Consider the following 18,397-nt stretch of genomic DNA (forward strand, 5'->3'; position numbering starts at 1 on the left):
CCCACACTTGGGCGAGGAATGTTTAATTTAACAGTTTGTAAAATAATCAAACATCCAGACCATGTCCAACTAACATCTAATGTCTACAGCTAGCCTAAGTCAGGCAAAATGTATACTCTCCAACATGATGGCAGTGATAAGCTGATACCACAGTCCATAGCCAAGTAAGTGTGTATGTATGTGTGATAAACGCTGAATAGTGAAAGTAGTATTTGATGACTGCATCGCTATTTGTTGAAAAGTCCAATGCATGGAGCATTGGACACAGCAAGAAAATTATAAAACGTCCTAGAAAAACAGCAACACAACGTTCCACGCTTGGCGTACCAACCAGAAGTCTGCTTTATATTTATAAGTTTGAGCCTAATTAATTGTTGTTGCCAACACAAAATCTCTTGCTGTTTTTTCAGTTTTATAAACCATCCTCTTTGGCCTTACTTTGTCCTTGGTAGAATTCTGTGCATTCGGCCTTTTCAAATTAAGTTCAATAGAAGACGCATCCGGCTTCAACACTGCTGCTGGTGCATCCACTCTGGCTACACCTTCAAACATCTGTGATCTGGTCAGTGATGGAGAAAACATTTGGACTCCACTTGATCCAATTTCCTTGTGTTCCTCTGTGCCATTCATTGCTTCTCCATTCATACTTGCTTTTCCCTCTATCTACAGAAACCAAATAAGTAGGTATTTAGAAAAGAAAACAAAAAAGGGATATAAAGTCACAGGGGATATAAAGTTACACCTATAGAACACCTTTTTCTGGGACATAAAACACTATCTGAAGTCAACAAGTTAATTTCCAATATAAAGCCCAAAACAGCAAACAGTGCTGTGGTTTACAAGTTAGAATTTCAAACTAATTTAATCTCCATCTCCAATTCTCACAAGACTAGCAGTCAGAGGTAGCGTTGCCTTAGATTCACACATCAGATATACAGCTATGATACTGTAGGGGCGCAATTGTAAACTCATATACCAGGAAGTGTACTGTTATTTTAGAAGGAATTTCAAACATTTCCAAGGTACTGCATAGGCCCAACAAGCATTACTAAATGTTCCCTATATGATAGAAAAGGTTCACTCTTTCTGATCAGTTCCACATTAAGATCTGTAACTGTTATTCCCATGTACCTTTTTGGCAGGATGCCATATACTTCTTGTTATAGGCTTACAAACTTCTGACAGATCACTTCCAACAAGCCACTACAACAGCTAGGTACCCTGATCATGGTTTGATCTTTCTCTAGCACTATAGCCATCTATATCCATCACTGGTAACAGACAAAAATTCTTTCCTTGTTTGCCTGATGAGCCCTCCTGACCTTTAAGGCCCCAGTTTAGTAAAAAGGTAAAATCTCAACCTTCAGGGTACATTCAGGCTAGACCAGTTTTTCTAAACCTTTTTACCTTCGGGAAACCCCTGGCAAAAAGTCTGAGATTTCAGGAAACCTCTGAAATAATGTTCATATCTACAGCTCACCGAGCATCGGTGTGATCAGCGAGCTGTGATATAACAATTATTTTAAGAAATACCATTAATTAATAGAACAAAATATTAAAACGTAACTATTTTATGTGAAACTTGTACTGTTTTTTTTTTCTGCAGAGATGCTCAATTCTGGGTTTAACTGGAGATAAGCAGTGTACAGGGGGCAGCAGGGCGGAGCACAAGAGGACACAATACGGGGGGGGGGGGGGGAGCAGGGCACAATAGGGCACATTACATGTGGGCATCAGGACACACAGCAGAAAATTGGGTACATCATGGGACTCACAGCAGGTCATTGGGGACACCATGGAACAGAACATGGGGCACATAATATGGGCACATAGCAGAACATGGGGCACACAGCAGAGAATGGGGTACATCATGGGGCACACAGAAGATTATGGGGCACATCAAAGGGCACACGGCAGAACACAGGGCACACGGCAAAAAATGGGGCACATCATGGGACACACAGCAGGGAAGGGGGCACATTAAGACATGCAGCAGGACATGGGGCACATTAAGGAGCACACAAAACATGGGGCACATCGAAAGGCACACAGCAGAACATGGGGTACAAGGGGAATACAGCAGGGCACCTGGAACATTACGGGACTCACAACAGGACATTGGGCACAGCATGGGGCACACAGCAGAACATGGGGTACACAATAAAGGCATACATCAGAAAATGGTGCACACAGCAGAAAATGGGGAACATCATGGGGCACACAGCAGGGCACGGGGCATATTACAGGTCTCACAGCTGGGCACATCACAGACTCACAGAAGGGCATGGAGCACAAGGCAGGGTACAACACAGCCTCACAGCAGGGCATGGGGCACATCACAGGCTCACAGCAGGACATGAAAAACATTACAGGGCTCACAGCAGGGAAGGGGGCACGTTAAGGGACACACAGAAGAACATGGGGCACACCAAGGGGCACACAGCACATGGGACACATCAAGGGGCACACAGCAAGATACAGGGCACATCAAGGGGCATACAGCAGAACATGGGGCACATCAAAAGGCACACAGCAGGGAAGGGGGCACATTAAGACATGCAGCAGGACATGGGGCACATTAAGGAGCACACAAAACATGGGGCACATCGAAAGGCACATAGGGCATGGGGCACATTACAGGGCTCACAGCAGGGCACATTACAGGCTCACAACAGGGCATGAGGGACATGGCAGAGCACATTACAGGCTCACAGCAGGGCATAGGGCACATCACAGGCTCACAGCAGGGCATATCACAGGCTCACAGCAGGGCACGGGGCACATGGCGAGGCACATCACAGGTTCACAGCAGAGCATGAGGCACATGGCAGGGCACATCACAGGTTCACAGCAGGGCATGGGGCACATGGCAGGGCACATCACAGGCTCACAGCAGGGCATGGGGCACATGGCGAGGCGCATCACAGGTTCACAGGAGGGCATGGGGCATGTGACAACGCACATCACAGGCTCAAAGCAGGGCATGGGGCACACTGGAACACTGTAGTAGCAATTTCTATCAAATGCAAAGTAGTGCAGGAAGTGGCTGTAAAAAGTCTTCTCTCATAGCACTCTGCTCCCCGCCAGGCCCTCCTCTCTTCTCCTCCATCCCAGGTGAGGCCACAAGCTGTTGGGGTGGATGGGAGGAGAGGAGGGGCTGCCGGGGAGCAGCGCACAATGGGAGAAGACTTATGGGTTGGCTGAGACCCGATTCTACCAGTTAGCCATCTGTGATTGACAGGTCATTACCACAGAACCCCAGATGAGAAACATGGAGCTAGACTATGAGCTTATTGGAGCAGAGGAGAGGAATCTTGGCGGTTAATTTTTCATTTAATCATTATAGTCAGCATTAAACAAAAACACCACAAAAATCCCAAACAAGGCCTAAAAATCCCCAGTAGTTAACTGCGTTTTTGCATTTTTCAAACAAGATTTTGACATGGATCTTAAGCCCCATACAAACCATCAGATTTTCTGCTGATTTTTTCCTTCAGATTTACCAAAACCATATAATATGAGGTCAAACCTTAGGCGTTTCATTTTGTATGCAATCAGACAGGCCCTTGCACTACATGGTTTTGGTAAATCCGTAGGAAAAAAATCTGCAGAAAATTTGCTGTCACAATGTGAAATGAGCGTGGCCATTCGGAGCGCCACCTTCTGGCCGCATGATTCATTCACAGAGTTCTGTGAATTTATGAACTACAACTACCAACAACCATTGCGGCTGACAGCTTGTAAGTCCTCAATGAACTATGAGAGCGCTGATGAGCAGTATAGGTAATTGATTCTTCCTGCCATTCATTAATTGCCTGCACATACGAGGTACAGACAGCTATACTGTCAGCCTGCAGGAGATGCAAGGCTCCTAATAAAATAAATGAATGCGCATTTTTTTAACTGCAAAAAGATATGCATTTAAAAAAAAAAAAAAAAGTGAAATTAGCCTAGAATAACATAAATAATAAATAGAAGTGCAGATGCTACATTTTAAAGCCCAACTCCTGCCAAAACCTTTTTTTGTGGTTATGGTTACTTGAAAGACAAACACTTCTGTCCCCATTTCATGACTGTGACCCCCAATAGCCGGATTTTACCCCATGTGCCTGGGAGAGCAGGACAAGAAATGAGGGGACTGGTTGCAAATGGAAAGAAACATATACAAAATAATAATACACCATAAGGGGATGTAATCATTACCAATTTACTGGAAAACAAAATGTTTTGTTGTAGTTTGTATGCCACTGAAAAGATTTTCTATAACTTCTTGTCCACATGACAACACAAGCCTGACATAGGCTTCAGCTCTTATGTACTCTGTCCAAAAAAAGCGCTGCCTGGAGTTGGACTTTTAGCACATACACTCCTCAATACTAAAGAGCCACTAGTGGCTCCTCACTGTAGATGTTAGCCATTTATATGCTCAGTGCAATTCATGCTTTTTTCTTACCTTGAATGTTTTGAGAACATGTTGTGTATTTCTGGGCTGGGAATAAGGCTTAGGTGTTAACATAGGCACTGCCTTTGAGACCACATTTTTTGTTGGTGATATGGGGGGACCCATGGGTGCTTTAAAGTCCAATTCAGAAGTGGGAGATATAGTTGCTTCTACTGTAGAAGTAAATTTTGGGGAAGGCATAGACTGTTGTCTCAGATACTTCAATGGGTTGGGGTCCTCTGATGAAGAGAGTAAGCCGGGCTCTACTGAATGGCTTCTCTCCAAAATTTTTGGCATCACTAAACGTTCAAGAACAGCTTCACTTATGGTAAACCTCTCAATGTATTTCTGCAGGATTTTTTCTGCTTCCTCTCTCGTCCTGGCATTTTTGTAAGCCTCATGCAATTCTTTCTCTCTTCGTTCTCTGTGAGAGAGTAAAAGAAAATGTAAGATCAACCATGTCAAGAAGTCTGATTACACTAAGCAGTTACACAGCAACTAAAAAAAATTTAATTACTTTTCCTCTACTATTTCTTTGTAAGTTTTTATGCTTTTTCTTCTTTCACTTAAGTCAGGTTCCCCACTAAGTAACCTCTCCATCTTTTTTCTTTCTTCTTCTTTCTTTAGCAAGTCTTGTGATGCACTTCTCCTGCGGGTCTTCCACCGGGCTAAGTCCTACATAGCGGATTAAGGACAGTATTAAATACAAATAACCAGACTCATACCTTTTTACCACCAAGACGACAGTCAGGATGGTGGGCTAATATATACAAATTATAGACAAAAATAACACACTGCAATCATGAATCCAAAGTCTCATTCCGCTCCATACCCATGCCATTTCAAAAAGGCAGCACACAGAGGACAGCTGAAGTGCAAAGTTCCGCAGCCAATCAGCTGTAAACTCAATAATTCCAGATTATGGTAAAATAAATTCCCATTAGCTGCTAGGACTTAACACTCTTTGTTTAATGCGCTGTGGAATAAGCTTGCTTCATTTAGGTTTACCTTGACCTCATATGCCTATATACCGCCTGTGTGATTTATTAGCTGAACACATATGTTTTAGTACATGTATCTTCTAAGACACAATCAGCATTTGCAAAGCAGGCAAGGCAAAGATTCAGTGAGATGCAAACCTAAAATATGTTTGACCTCATCTCAGAACTGGGCTGATCGTGAGAGGCAAGAAGAGATAAACCAGTCTTCTGAACCAATGCGTGTAGAATGCCTTACTGTATTTCTCAGATATCATGCCATGGATTGTGTTGCTACATATGCTATACCAGTTAATAACCCATACACCAATGCTAATCTCACTAATCAGCGCTAAGCATACCCCAGCACTGCCACTGTCCACACTGCACAGATTAGGTGAAGCAGGGCTTTCCAACAGGGAACACAAGTATCTGAAAAGTATAATGCCACACTGCTTGCCCTGCTATTCTTATCTATGTCAGCCTACTGACTTCTGAGGGAATCCTCTGACACTCAAGCAATACAGCAAGGGATAGTGAAGGATAAAGAATCTTTAAAGGCTTGGAACACTGAACATATGTTGTGTTTAATACCAAGGCATATGTATGGCCAGTTTAACACACACTGAAGTTGAATACATCAATATAGTGTATGAATTGTGTATTGTATGTAAACAATTACCAATTCTCATTTTAATAAAATACTTTTTTCAAATTGTTTTCATCATTTGCTGCATCTCAACACAGCTGATCTCCAGCAACCTCCTTGCGACAACTTCCTGTCTATATGCATGCACTTCAGAGATGGCTGTGGAATTTCTCATGTGCTCTAAAACTGCCACTTGCAGTTTCCTCTGGAGGCCAATGTGATAGAGCAAAAAACACAGGAGCACAACTGTGAGACGGGCATAAAGCGACGTCACTATACCAGGAAGGGCCTGAACAAGCACCTTCATACACACAGGTATTATGTTAATAAAAGCTGCACATTTATAAAAGATTGAAAATTGCTTTGGAAATAACAATCATGCTAAATATTATGAGAAATATTAGTGTTTGAGTTTACATTTACTAACTAGTTCAGTTCTCAAACCTGTACACCACTTAAAAGAAGAGCTCCAGTCTTCCTTCCAAAAAAATAAAAATCAGCAGCTACAAATACTGCAGCTGCTGACTTTTTATATACGGGCATTTACCTACCCCTGGATCCAGCACGGTCTTCACCCCAACCGATTCTTCAATTGGCTTCAGGTCCAGGCACCAGTAACTTAAAAGGAGCTGTCCATTAAGATAAAAATAAACATCCGATGCTTACTGTCCCCCCCCCCCCCCCCCATTTTTTATTTATCTCAGCCCTCGAAAGTCCCGCGTCGAGTCCCGTCGAGTCCCGCTGCTGTCAATCACATCCAATGATGCGGCTGCTGGGGGGGCGGGACAGCAGAGTCATACATTTGGCGTCTATGGACACCAAGTGTATGACGCGGAGTGCGCCCGCAAGCTAACCCCCTCGGGAAAGAGCTTCGCAGAGGGGGTTAGCTTTAGTGGGGAGGAGCCGAGACAGCCCCTGTGGAACCCCACAACAGGAGGATCGGGGCCACTCTGTGTAAAACTAACTATATAGTGGGAGTAAGTAAAACATGTTTGTTATTTAAAAAAAACAAAAAACAAAACAATCTATAAAACCACTTTAAAAGGGGTTGTAAAGTCAGGAGGTTTCTTTATCTTAATGCAATCTATGCATTAAGACAAAAAACCTCACATTGCAGACTCAGATGCAGTCATGGCTGGGCGGGTGCGTGACGTGAGGACGTAGCGTCCGCCTGAGGGGAGGGGCCTGCCAGCGCTAAGCGCACCGCGCCGACGAGCGAAGGAAGGTGGACATGGCCCGGAGCGGGGAGGAGAGAGATCCCAGCCCAGGCAGATGCGAGCCCTCGGGGCGGTAGCTCGGAAACGGCGCAGCAACATCCCGCTGCCATTTGCACCGCAGATTACTTTGCAAGCTTCACAGTAACGGGACGTCGACCCCCCCCCCCACTTGCTGACACCCCCATCCTCGTATAGGGGCTTTGGAGGAACCATCAGGTGATCCCAGGAGCCCGGAAACCAGCAGGAGAAAGTTACAGCTGACAAAAAAAGGACGGTAACAGTATCAGTGTAACAGTGTTTTTGCTGTGCTATATATGTGAAAAAAAAAAAAGTGGTTTGAAATGGGATCTGAGAGCACAATGTTGTAGCAAAATGTGAGGACGAACAGTTATGCTGGCAAGTGGAGTTTCATATAGGCATGTGGATGAAGTCTCCCTATGTTTTTTCTCTTATTGGTTGCTGTATGCTGCTGCTGAGAGTAGGGGACTTGCCTGAGAGTGACATTTCCTGGAAGATTAGCCCACACATATGAGAGCATGGATACAGCGGAATTAGACATAAAGTAAACCAACGGGAATATTGGAATGAGGGTGGGAGAATCGTAGAGAAATTGTTACATATGTGGAGCATATATGACCGCACTGGCCATCTACCATTCTGTTTTTTTTTTTTTTGTCTATTGCTCGTTCTTCATATTTTTTTTGTCTCCCCTCATTTTCTCCCTCCGCCGCTTACCGGGCTGATCAAATAAGAGGATCTGTTTTAAAGCTACCTTCAGGAGAGGCTGCAAGCAAGGGCGAATAAGCCACAATATGGGTTGTAGTTTTGCTATATATGCTCCCGACTGAATGTAATGTCAGCCATATCTCATATCTCAATGTCAGCCATATATTGTCTCTGCAAAGATAAATTGAACAGTGTATGGTAGACTACCTCTATCGCTCGTTTTATTACACACACAAAGCAGCACGGTGGAAAAGTTGCACGATTTGATTCCAGGGAACTATTCTCAGGCCCTATACGTATTTCTCCTAGGACACGGCAAACCTTCTCAAAGGGACTGTATATTTCAGTGCCGATTAGAGGAAAGTACCTAATTGGATGTCTGTATCCCCCCCCGGACAGATATGGATGTCTTTGCGGTGTAATTTGAACAGTGCATGGTGGCTAATTCCTATGGCTCTCTGTTTCTCATATACAAGACAGCATGGCGGAATAGCTGCACGACAACATATCAGGGTGCTATTTTGATGACCTACAGGTATTCTACTCAGAGGGAGGTCAGCTTATCCCAAGGCTGTCCTACTTTTGAGCCGAATTAAGTAAAGCACCTCCCTGGATATCTGTACCCCTACTGGATAGATATGGCAGCACGGTGGGAAGCCGCAAGTTAAAAAATATCTGGGATGCAATATCAAATCCGTTAAGAAAGGAAGTCAGTTCTGGGGGACCCCTGGTGGATTGCTGGCAGGGTAAAGACATACATTAGGAGGTCCGACTGATAGTTCCTAAGTAAAATTGGGAAACGAGGGGATAAACAGGACCAACAGTCTTATAGAGGGTGAACCGCAGGAGGAAGCGGCTACGCCGAGGACCTAGGATTGAAGGGAAAGAGTCACTGGGTGCCAGGTCCCATATAAGTTTGATAGGGATTGAAACATGAGCAAAGCGGCGAATAAAGCGTCGAAAAGTGGGGCCTCACGAAACTTAAAAGATAAGGGCCTAGACACGACGATCCAACAGTACATGACACAAGGAGCAAGCCCCAAAGAGCTGGGAACAGATAAGAGACAACCATCCATGCAAGAACACAAGAAGGGATCAGGCAAATACAAGGGAGGAGGAGCTCATCAAGCCAGAGAGGATACAATAACAGACAGCGACTGGGAGAGCAGTAAAATGGAAGAATTAAGGATAGAAGATCATCCCCCCTCAAAGGGAGAAATGGCGGAGATGCTCTTAAAATTAGAGAACGCAATTAAAACAGACATCAGGGGACTTCGAGAGGACCTGGGAGGATTATTAGAGAGAGTAGAAGCAACAGAAAACCGCATAGATCTCCAAGCCATAGAGCTAAGCAAAGTTAAAGAACAACTAAGAACAATACAACAAATACAAAGAAACACGCTATACAAATTGGAAGACCAGGAGAACCGAAGTAGAAGGCAAAACTTAAAGATTCGCTTGGTCCCGGAGGCAAAAGGTGAAGACTTAAGATTAATAATGGATAGTATTCTCTCTCCTTGTTGGGCAAATGAGACAGGGGACCCCCCAAGGATCGACAGAATTCACAGAATTGGTAAAGCAAGATTTGGGGATACGGAAAGACCTAGAGAAATAATAGTACGGTTTACGTTTTTTGACGAGAAAGAAGCAATATGGAAAAAGCTAAGGGAAAAAACCCCACTATTATATGAAGGTAGAGAAATACAGATATTCCCAGATATTGCATCCGAGACGCTAGCAAGGAAAAGACTCCTGAAACCTTTGTTGGGAGAACTGCGAGCTCAGAACGTTAAATATAGATGGGGTTTCCCCGCTTGTTTAATAGGGAACAAAGATGGCAAAACGGCGAAGCTGAGCTTTCCGGAAGACCTGGAAGAATTCTGCGAGAAATTGGGAGTATGCTCTCCCGCACTTCCGGGTTGGCGAGAAGAAACAATAGGATCAATGTAGTAGGGGGGGAAGATGATCTGGGGAAAGGGAGGGGTGTGAAGGGGAAGGAAATAAGGAAAGATATGAAACACTAGGGGATGTTGGACGGAATTCCTCTCGTCTAAAGGGAAGAGGCGGGAGAGGCGCAGGCGGAAAGAGCCTCAGGCCCTCTTAACAAATAGATTAGGAGATGGTAGGGATATACACGACCATCAACCTAACAAGGGCCGAAAATAGGTCTCAGGGGATGGGGGGAGGGGGGAGGGGGGGGTGGGAGGGGGGGTTCGGGGTGGGAGGCGAGGGTGGGGGGAGGGGGGAAGGTGTAAGGTATGGGAGGGAAAGTATAGAGGAAAGAAGGGACAGGGGGGAAAAGAAGAAGTGGACCACCCAAGCAAATAAGATAGAAAGTACCCGCGTGGGGCAGGGGAGTGTTAGGGCAATAGATGGGAAATAACAAAACAGACAGCATGAAATTCATGTCTTATAATGTTAAGGGCCTGAACACCCCAATAAAAAGACATAAGATCTTAGCAGAGCTGAAGCGGTATGAGGCCGATGTCATATCTCTCCAGGAGACTCATATCTCCCTCGCATCAAACATAAGACTATATTCTAATAACTACCCGGTCTGGTATTACAGTGACACAATATCGGCCAGAAGCAGAGGGGTAGCGATAGGGTTTTCTAAAAGAACAAGATTTCAGTTAAGTGAAAAAATGTGTGATGCAGAGGGAAGATATCTGTTTCTAAAGGGTACATTGGAAGAACTGGAATGTACTTTAGTAAATATATATGCCCCTAATAGTAATCCAGTCAGTTTCTTAAATAAGATATTGAATAAACTTATGAATTTCAAAAAAGGGTATGTAATTATGATGGGAGATATGAACTTCGGCCTCAATCCGGAAGTAGATAGTTCGTCGGAGGTAAAGAGGGTGAGAAGCGCAGCACAAAAAAACATATTACAAAAGCTATATAATAATCAATTGGTGGATATATGGAGAGTAAAGAACCCACAGGTCCGCGACTACTCTTTCTATTCAGCAGTTCATAGGATATATTCACGTATTGATTATATATTCATAGACCATGGGTTGCTGGAATATGTAACAGATACGGGTATAGAAGTAATGACCCTCTCGGACCATGCCCCAGTAAAAATATGCTTGAATATCTCAAGGGTCGGGAGAAATCCCTCAATATGGCGGATGAACGAAGAGTTGTTGCAAGGGGAGGAGGATAAGATTAAAATTGCGAGTGAAATTGAACAATATTTTACATATAATGATACAGCGGAAATTACAGGCCACACGTTGTGGGATGCTCATAAAGCATATATAAGGGGAATATTGATATCTATGGGATCTAAAAAGAAAAAAATGAGAGCCGAACAGATCAAAAAATTAATGGAAGAGATATATCGTTTGGAACAGGACCATAAAAAAGGATTGAAACAAAAAGACTTGGTTCATAAAAAGTTATTAATCACAAGGGTTGAGTTGAAGGACCTACTAGATCAAGAAACCAAGATGGCGTTTAATGGGTTGGCCAAGGAACGGTATATATGGGGGGATAAATCAAGTAAGTTATTAGCCAGAATGTTAAAAAAGAAAAAAGGGAAAAATTTTATTGGGAAAATTCAGAATAAAAATGGTAACATGGTGTTTACTACCAAGGATATAGCGGAAACCTTCAGGTTATATTTTGAGGGGATATTTGCAGACAGAAATCAGGGAGCAAAAGCTGGGGAAAAAGAGAAGAAGATTAGGGAATTTTTAGGGAAAATCACACTGCCTAAAATTAGCCCCACTGAGAGGGAGATGCTTGAGAGGCCAGTATTGAAAGAAGAAATAATGAGAGCGCTTTCAAAATCAGCCCCAGGAAAATCCCCGGGACCAGATGGTTTCACAACATTTTATTACAAATCATTTAGAGAGGTCCTTGTTCCCAAACTTTGCAGATATATGAACGGTCTAGGAGAAGATTATAGAATGAGCAAAGAAGATCTAATGGCAACAATTACATTAATCCAGAAAGAGGGTAAAGATCCAGCACAGTGTACTAGCTATAGGCCGATATCGCTGTTAAATGCAGATACAAAATTATACGCTAAGGTATTAGCAGAGCGAATGAGGGATTTAATGACAACACTGGTCCACCCAGACCAGACAGGGTTTATAGGGGGCCGGGAGGGTAAGGACAATGGAATAAAGACACTTCTCCTGCTCCAGAGGATGCGACAGGGTGGAACCCCCGGTCTGCTCCTGTCGTTGGACGCGCAGAAAGCCTTCGACAGAGTAGACTGGGGGTTTATGTTTAAGACAATGGAGGGGATGGGGTTAGGACCGAAGATGATTCAGAGGGTGAGGGTGTTATACGATCATCCAAAGACATGCATAAAAGTTAATGGGCATGAGTCAGCACATTTTGAAATGGAGAGGGGTACAAGACAGGGGTGTCCGTTGTCACCCCTGTTTGTGCTCTCCCTAGAACCACTCCTAGCAGCAATTAGGGAAAAATCAGAAATAGAAGGGGTAAAAGTGGAGAAAGTTGAATATAAATATTCCGCTTTCGTGGATGATATATTATTGTACATAAATAACCCTAAGACATCCATGCCAAAATTATTAAATCTATTGGACCAGTATGGGGAGGTATCTAACTTCAAAATAAATAGGCTAAAATCGGAGATAATGAATATCAATATCAACAAGAGAGAGGCACAAAGTATGCAACGGGAATGGAAATTCCCGTGGAGGAGTGAACTTAAATACCTGGGTATAAAGTTGTCAAAAACAGAGAATAAAATGTATCGTAGTAACTACATCCCGCTATTGGACGAGATACAGGCAGAGTGCAAGAGATGTAGTTATAGACCATTATCGTGGCTGGGGAGAATAAACTCATTAAAGATGATAATATTCCCAAAGATCTTATATAGGTTTCAGATGCTGCCACTACCATTGCCCAACGTTTATCTGTCAAAATTAAAATCTATCCTAATGAAATTTGTGTGGAAAAATAAAAAAGCTAGGGTGGCTTTCGCTACACTACGACAACCAAAGAATAGGGGTGGAGTAGCAATTCCAGACGTACAGACTTATTAGTTGTGCTGTCTAGAGTGAGTGAATGGACCAAGAGGGATAACACAGAGAAAAGATGGGTAAGATTGGAACACGGAATATGTAGAGCACAATTGGGGAAGCAAATTTGGAATCCCCCACACAAGAGGAGTGTATTTTTAGAAGGGAATAGTATCTCACGAAACACTTTGCGGATATGGGATAAGATATATAGGCAATTCAATGGGAAATACAATTCACCACTTATAGCATTAAAAAATAAAAATTATTTTCTACCTGGGTGTCATGAGATTGGAGGGAATTGGGTCAAGGAGGAGGTACAATTAAAGGACGTAATGAGAAGGGGAGGTATAGCACCATATCACGAGTTGGCACAAAAAAAAGAGATGATGGTAATTGATGGATGGAGGTACGCGCAGCTCTCCAGCTTTATAAAAAAACTGCCTCCACGGATTCGAACGGCGGAAGAATTGACTCCCTTGGAACAGCTATGTATATCAAAGACGTCAAGGAAAACTGTTTCGAGATGGTATGGAATGCTGTTGGAGGGAGTAGAGCTGGGGGTGCCTGCGTTCATCAAAAAATGGGAGAGGGAACTTGGGACACAAATAGATAATGTAACATTAAGAAAAATATTTAAATTAGTTCATGGTTTGGCAGTTGACTCCAAAACGGCGGAAATGAGTTATAAATGTATGACGAGATGGTACTACACTCCAGAAAAGAAAAGCAAATTTCAGGTGGATAGTGCCAGGGAATGTTGGCGTGGATGTAGGGAGTTGGGAACGATGACACATCTGTGGTGGGGCTGCCCAAAAATAAAACAGTACTGGAACCAAATCCTAGCATATATCAAAGAGATTACCAATAAGGTTGTGAGTGCTGATCCCTGGGTAGTGTTATTTCATGGGACAAGAACTGGGCTCAGACAATATAAGGAATCTGTGGTCCCTCATCTGTTGAACGCAGGAAAAAAATTTATACCTAAAAAATGGCAAGAGAAGGAGGCGCCGTCAATGTGGGAATGGGTGGATACGGTAGAAGAGACCTATAAGATGGAGTGTTTGAGAGGTAGTCTGGAAGAGAGGAGCAATACACAAATTATGGAGAAATGGAAGTGCTGGCAAGAATTTAAGAAGAAATGGCTCATCTCAGAGGGGTTGAGGCGATAAGGCCCCAAACGGGTACAAATAAGGTACAAATAAGGTACAAATAAGGTATAAATAAAGTACAAATAGAAAAAACAGGAAAAGGTGGTCCACAGATAGGTAGGAGGTGGGGGGGGGGTGGAGGAAAGGGGGGGGGGCAAGATGGGAGTTTTAGACGGTTAGGGCCGGTATGGTAAATAAGCAAATTATTAAGCTTGGTGAACAATAACAACAACAAAAAAAAACAAAAAAAAAAACGCCACAATGATGTGATTGCATGGAAGGGACGCTGAGCTTAAAGCTGAGGTGGGTCCTATGGCTATTAATTGATTTCACTGAGTGGAAAAAAAAAAAAAAAGACAAAAAACCTTCTGTGTGCAGCAGCCCCCTCTAACCCATCTCTGTCCAGTGATGTCCATGGGTGTCTCAGCTGTCTGGGACACTCCTTCCTGATTGGCTAAGACACAGCAGCAGCGGCATCATTGGCTTCTGCTGCTGTCAAAGCCAGTTAACTAATCAGGAGAAGTTAGGGTGCCCCTATAGCAAGCTGCTTGCTGTGGGGGCACTCAACAGGAGGGAGGGGCCAGCAGCACAGAAAAAAACACCCGCGAAGAGGAGGATCTAGGCTACTCTGTGCAAATCCACTGCAACAGAGCAGGCAAGTATGTTTTTATTGAAAAAAAAAACCAAAAAAACCCCAAAAAACTTTACAATCAATTTAAGCGCAGGCTGCACTTTTTGATTGGTCCTGCAGTCTTCTGGGATCTGTTGGGACCGGAAATCTGTCAAAACTAGGTACCTGCTCCCCCTCCCCAAAGGGGTACCAATTGGTAAAGGGGGGGGGGATGCAAACAAGAGGAACTTCCACTTTTGGGTGAATTCCAAGTTAAGGACCAGAGCATATTTTTATATTTCAGCAATAGGCCTATTAATTAAAAAAAATGTCTTGGTGGTTCTGTAGAAAAACCACTTAATGCCTGTAAATGTGTTTAACATGTTTAGGAACATCAAGGACCTGCTCCTGGAACTGCTGGCAGTGGTTTGTTTTTTTTGCTTATATATGTCTCTGCCTCTAAACTTCTCTAAACACCTTTATGTGCATGGACATGGCAAGGGTGTTTAGAGGCAGGAAAAAAAACGGCAGCAGAAAAAAAGTCCAGTGTGCACGAGGCCTTAAGATAAAGTAATAGCTATATTGTTTTTCCGGCACAAACAAGGTATTCTCTTGGAAATATAGAAAAAAAAATCTATTAACTCTCTATGCAACCTATAGACAAAATGTGCAACAAAAGGATGATAAAAAGTGCAAATTTTTTCTATAATGCCTATTTTTTTTCCTATTACAAAGTAAGGTGTGGTTGTGGTGCGTTTCAATAGAAGTGAATGGAGGCAGTTGCAAAGCGTCAAAGCCTGCCAAACTCTGTAGGCAGCGTTATTTTTGCTAACGGCAATGCTAACGCTGCAGTGTGAATACCTCCATCTGCTCCATACCGCAACGGCATTGGGAAAATGTTAAAAACACAACCCAACTGCCTATTTTCAACTCCTGTGTGAAAGAGCCCTAAAACTGGTGCACACGGAATTAGGTGCAGCTGTGCATCGTAACCAATCAGCTTCTAACTTCAGCTTGTGCACTTAAAGTGTAACTCCAATTTTGTTGAGAAAAAAAAAAACATTCCCCCTGGGTGATCTATGTATATTGCAAAGATTATAACAAACAGTTTAGTTATTTTTAACTTTCAAGGCTGTTTTAACGGACTTCATATACGGATCAAACATTGCCCCTTTGATATGGTATGAACGTACCAGAAAAGTTACAATGAAGCGATAACTTTGTTTCATCATAACTCTTCTTAACACTGAAGAGGCTGTTTTACTAATAACAATTTACAGGCAGACGCAGGAATATCTGTAAATTCCGCTGGAGACCTAAAGGGGAGAAGGGGCTAGGCTTACAGATTTTTGTGGGTGCGTGTAGCATGTCTACTCCATAACTGGTAAACCTAGTGGAATCAATTACTGTGTGTAAGACAGAGGGAATAGGTAATTCACTAGTAGCAAGAAGTGAGCTGTGCGTGCTGGAGTGCAGATCTCACTGGTGGCACAAATATTGATGAGTGGGGCAAGTATGGAGTGGAGTGCACATTTTACTGATGGGGAGTGATTTGTGTGTACCGGGGGGTGGAGGGTAACCTCAATGGTCCCCTGTCCTGTATGTTCATGCTTGAAATCAGTAACATGCACACACATCAACACATTCTTTCCATATTACATCTTTTGGTCAATGGCTGGAACCATGGTTAGAACTACCTACATCTTGCCATGTATCATCCTCCTCCTTGAGCAGGTCATTGACAAACTGCAAGTGTTCATGGTGAGCTCTGCTATGGGGCAGCATACAGCCTTCATCTTCGTATCTCATGTCACACATGCTCACACTCCTGTAGGACACAAAAAATACAGCAGGGTTATTCCCATTTCTGATCTGAAGTATTCTTAAAAATTACCACAAGATGGCACTCTAGGCAATCAGTTAGTAGAATGCTATACAGCTAAAATTACATATTTTCCCTGTCGGAGGAGACATTTTAAAATTTTTATCGGAACAGCTCTAAAAAACAAAACAAAAAAAAACAAACATGCATGTGTTTTTCCAGGTTACATATATTATGATTCATAAAAGCCCTGTCACTCACAGTTTATTTCATTATACAAGTGCATATAAAGGGGATAAAAAAAAGTTCACATGGAATTAGATATAGATACACAATTATTTTTATGCCATTTACAGTAGCGTCATCTACTAACAAATGAATCTGTTATTAATCTAAGGAACCGTAAACAGAGAAAGAGCAATCATGGCAAACACAGAACTCCAGCAGTAACTTTGTTGCGCTTTCAAGACTATACTAAGTAAAAAACAGCAGACATAGCCACACGGGAAAGGCTCCATGTTAAAAACTCTACTGAAAAGTAATGAGTAATTGGTTTCGTTAAACTTACAAGCTGAAGGGTTCCCTGCCCCAGAATTCAGAGAGATATATCCCTGCACAAATACCCTTTCACTGGCACAATTTTACATTAAACAATCACACATGTTGAAGCTTGCAGACAAGCCTGACAGAAATTCTGCCACTGTAGATTAGGCTGCAGCGTCGAGTAAGCAGAATGAGGCCACGTATTAGAATATTTCACTTTGTAACAGATACAATGAGGGAAAAAAGTATTTAATCCCCTGCTGATTTTGTACGTTTGCCTACAGACAAAGAAATTATCAGACTCATTTTAATGGTAGGTTTAACCCCTTGCCGACCAGCCACCGTCATTTTACTGCAGCAGGTCGCCACTATCCTGCGAGCCGTCGTAGCTATACGTCAGCAAGTGTGATCGGGATAGCAGGTGCGCACACGCCAATGGAGGTAGAACAGGGACTTGTGTGTGAAAACCCTGTTCTGTGAGGCGTGACAGATCGTGAGTTCCCATTAGCTAGGAACCACGATCCGTCACTTCTCGTCAGTCCCCTCCCCCTAGAGTTAGAAACACACCTAGGAAAAACAGTTAATCCCGTGATAACCCCTTCCCTGCCAGTGACATTTTTACAGTAATCAGTGCATTTTTATAGCACTGATCGGTGTATAAATGCCAATGGCCCCAAAAATGTGTCAAAAGTGTCCGATGTGTCTGCCATAATGTCATAGTCCCGATAAAAATCACAGATCGTCGCCATTACTAGTAAAAAAGAATAATAATAAAAATGCTATAAATCTATCCCCTATTTTGTAGACGCTATAACTTTTGCACAAATCAATCAATATATGCTTATTGCGATTTTTTTTTTAAACCAAAAACATGTAGAAGAATACATATCAGCCTAAACTAAAAAAATATAAAAAATGGGGATATTTATTATAGCAAAAAGTACAAAATATTGTGTTTTTTCAAAATTGTCGCTCTTTTTTTATTTATAATGCAAAAAATAAAAAACCGCAGAGGCTATCAAATACCACCAAAAGAAAGCTCTATTTGTGGGGAAAAAAAAGACATCAATTTCGTTTGGGTGCAACGTTCCACGACCATGCAATTTTCAGTTAAACCAACGCAGTGCCGAATTGCAAAAAAATTCATTCAGCAGCCAAATCTGCCGGGGCTGAATTTGTTAAGTTAACAGTGAGAGACAGAATAACAAAAATATACAGAAAAACACATTTAAAAAAAAATCTATAAATT

The 18,397-nt window shown here is 42.6% G+C and overlaps 1 protein-coding gene across 9 annotated transcripts in view; it reads right to left on the minus strand.

Annotated features, from left to right (window-relative positions):
* Positions 1–18,397, minus strand: part of LIMCH1 (LIM and calponin homology domains 1) — a 375,099-nt gene that overhangs the window by 44,098 nt on the left and 312,604 nt on the right. For all 9 annotated transcript variants that reach the window (XM_077477572.1, XM_077477576.1, XM_077477575.1 and 6 more), the window contains 4 exons: positions 16,485–16,611; positions 4,959–5,116; positions 4,454–4,865; positions 439–663 (listed from right to left, as the gene is read on the minus strand). In XM_077477572.1, coding sequence (XP_077333698.1) covers positions 439–663; positions 4,454–4,865; positions 4,959–5,116; positions 16,485–16,611 — 922 coding nt within the window. The remainder of the gene's footprint in view (positions 1–438; positions 664–4,453; positions 4,866–4,958; positions 5,117–16,484; positions 16,612–18,397) is intronic.

Source organism: Lithobates pipiens, unplaced genomic scaffold (assembly GCF_037356315.1).
Source record: "Lithobates pipiens isolate NorthernLeopardFrog02 unplaced genomic scaffold, aLitPip1_a1.2 Scaffold_13, whole genome shotgun sequence".
In the NCBI taxonomy this organism is placed as follows: domain Eukaryota; kingdom Metazoa; phylum Chordata; class Amphibia; order Anura; family Ranidae; genus Lithobates; species Lithobates pipiens.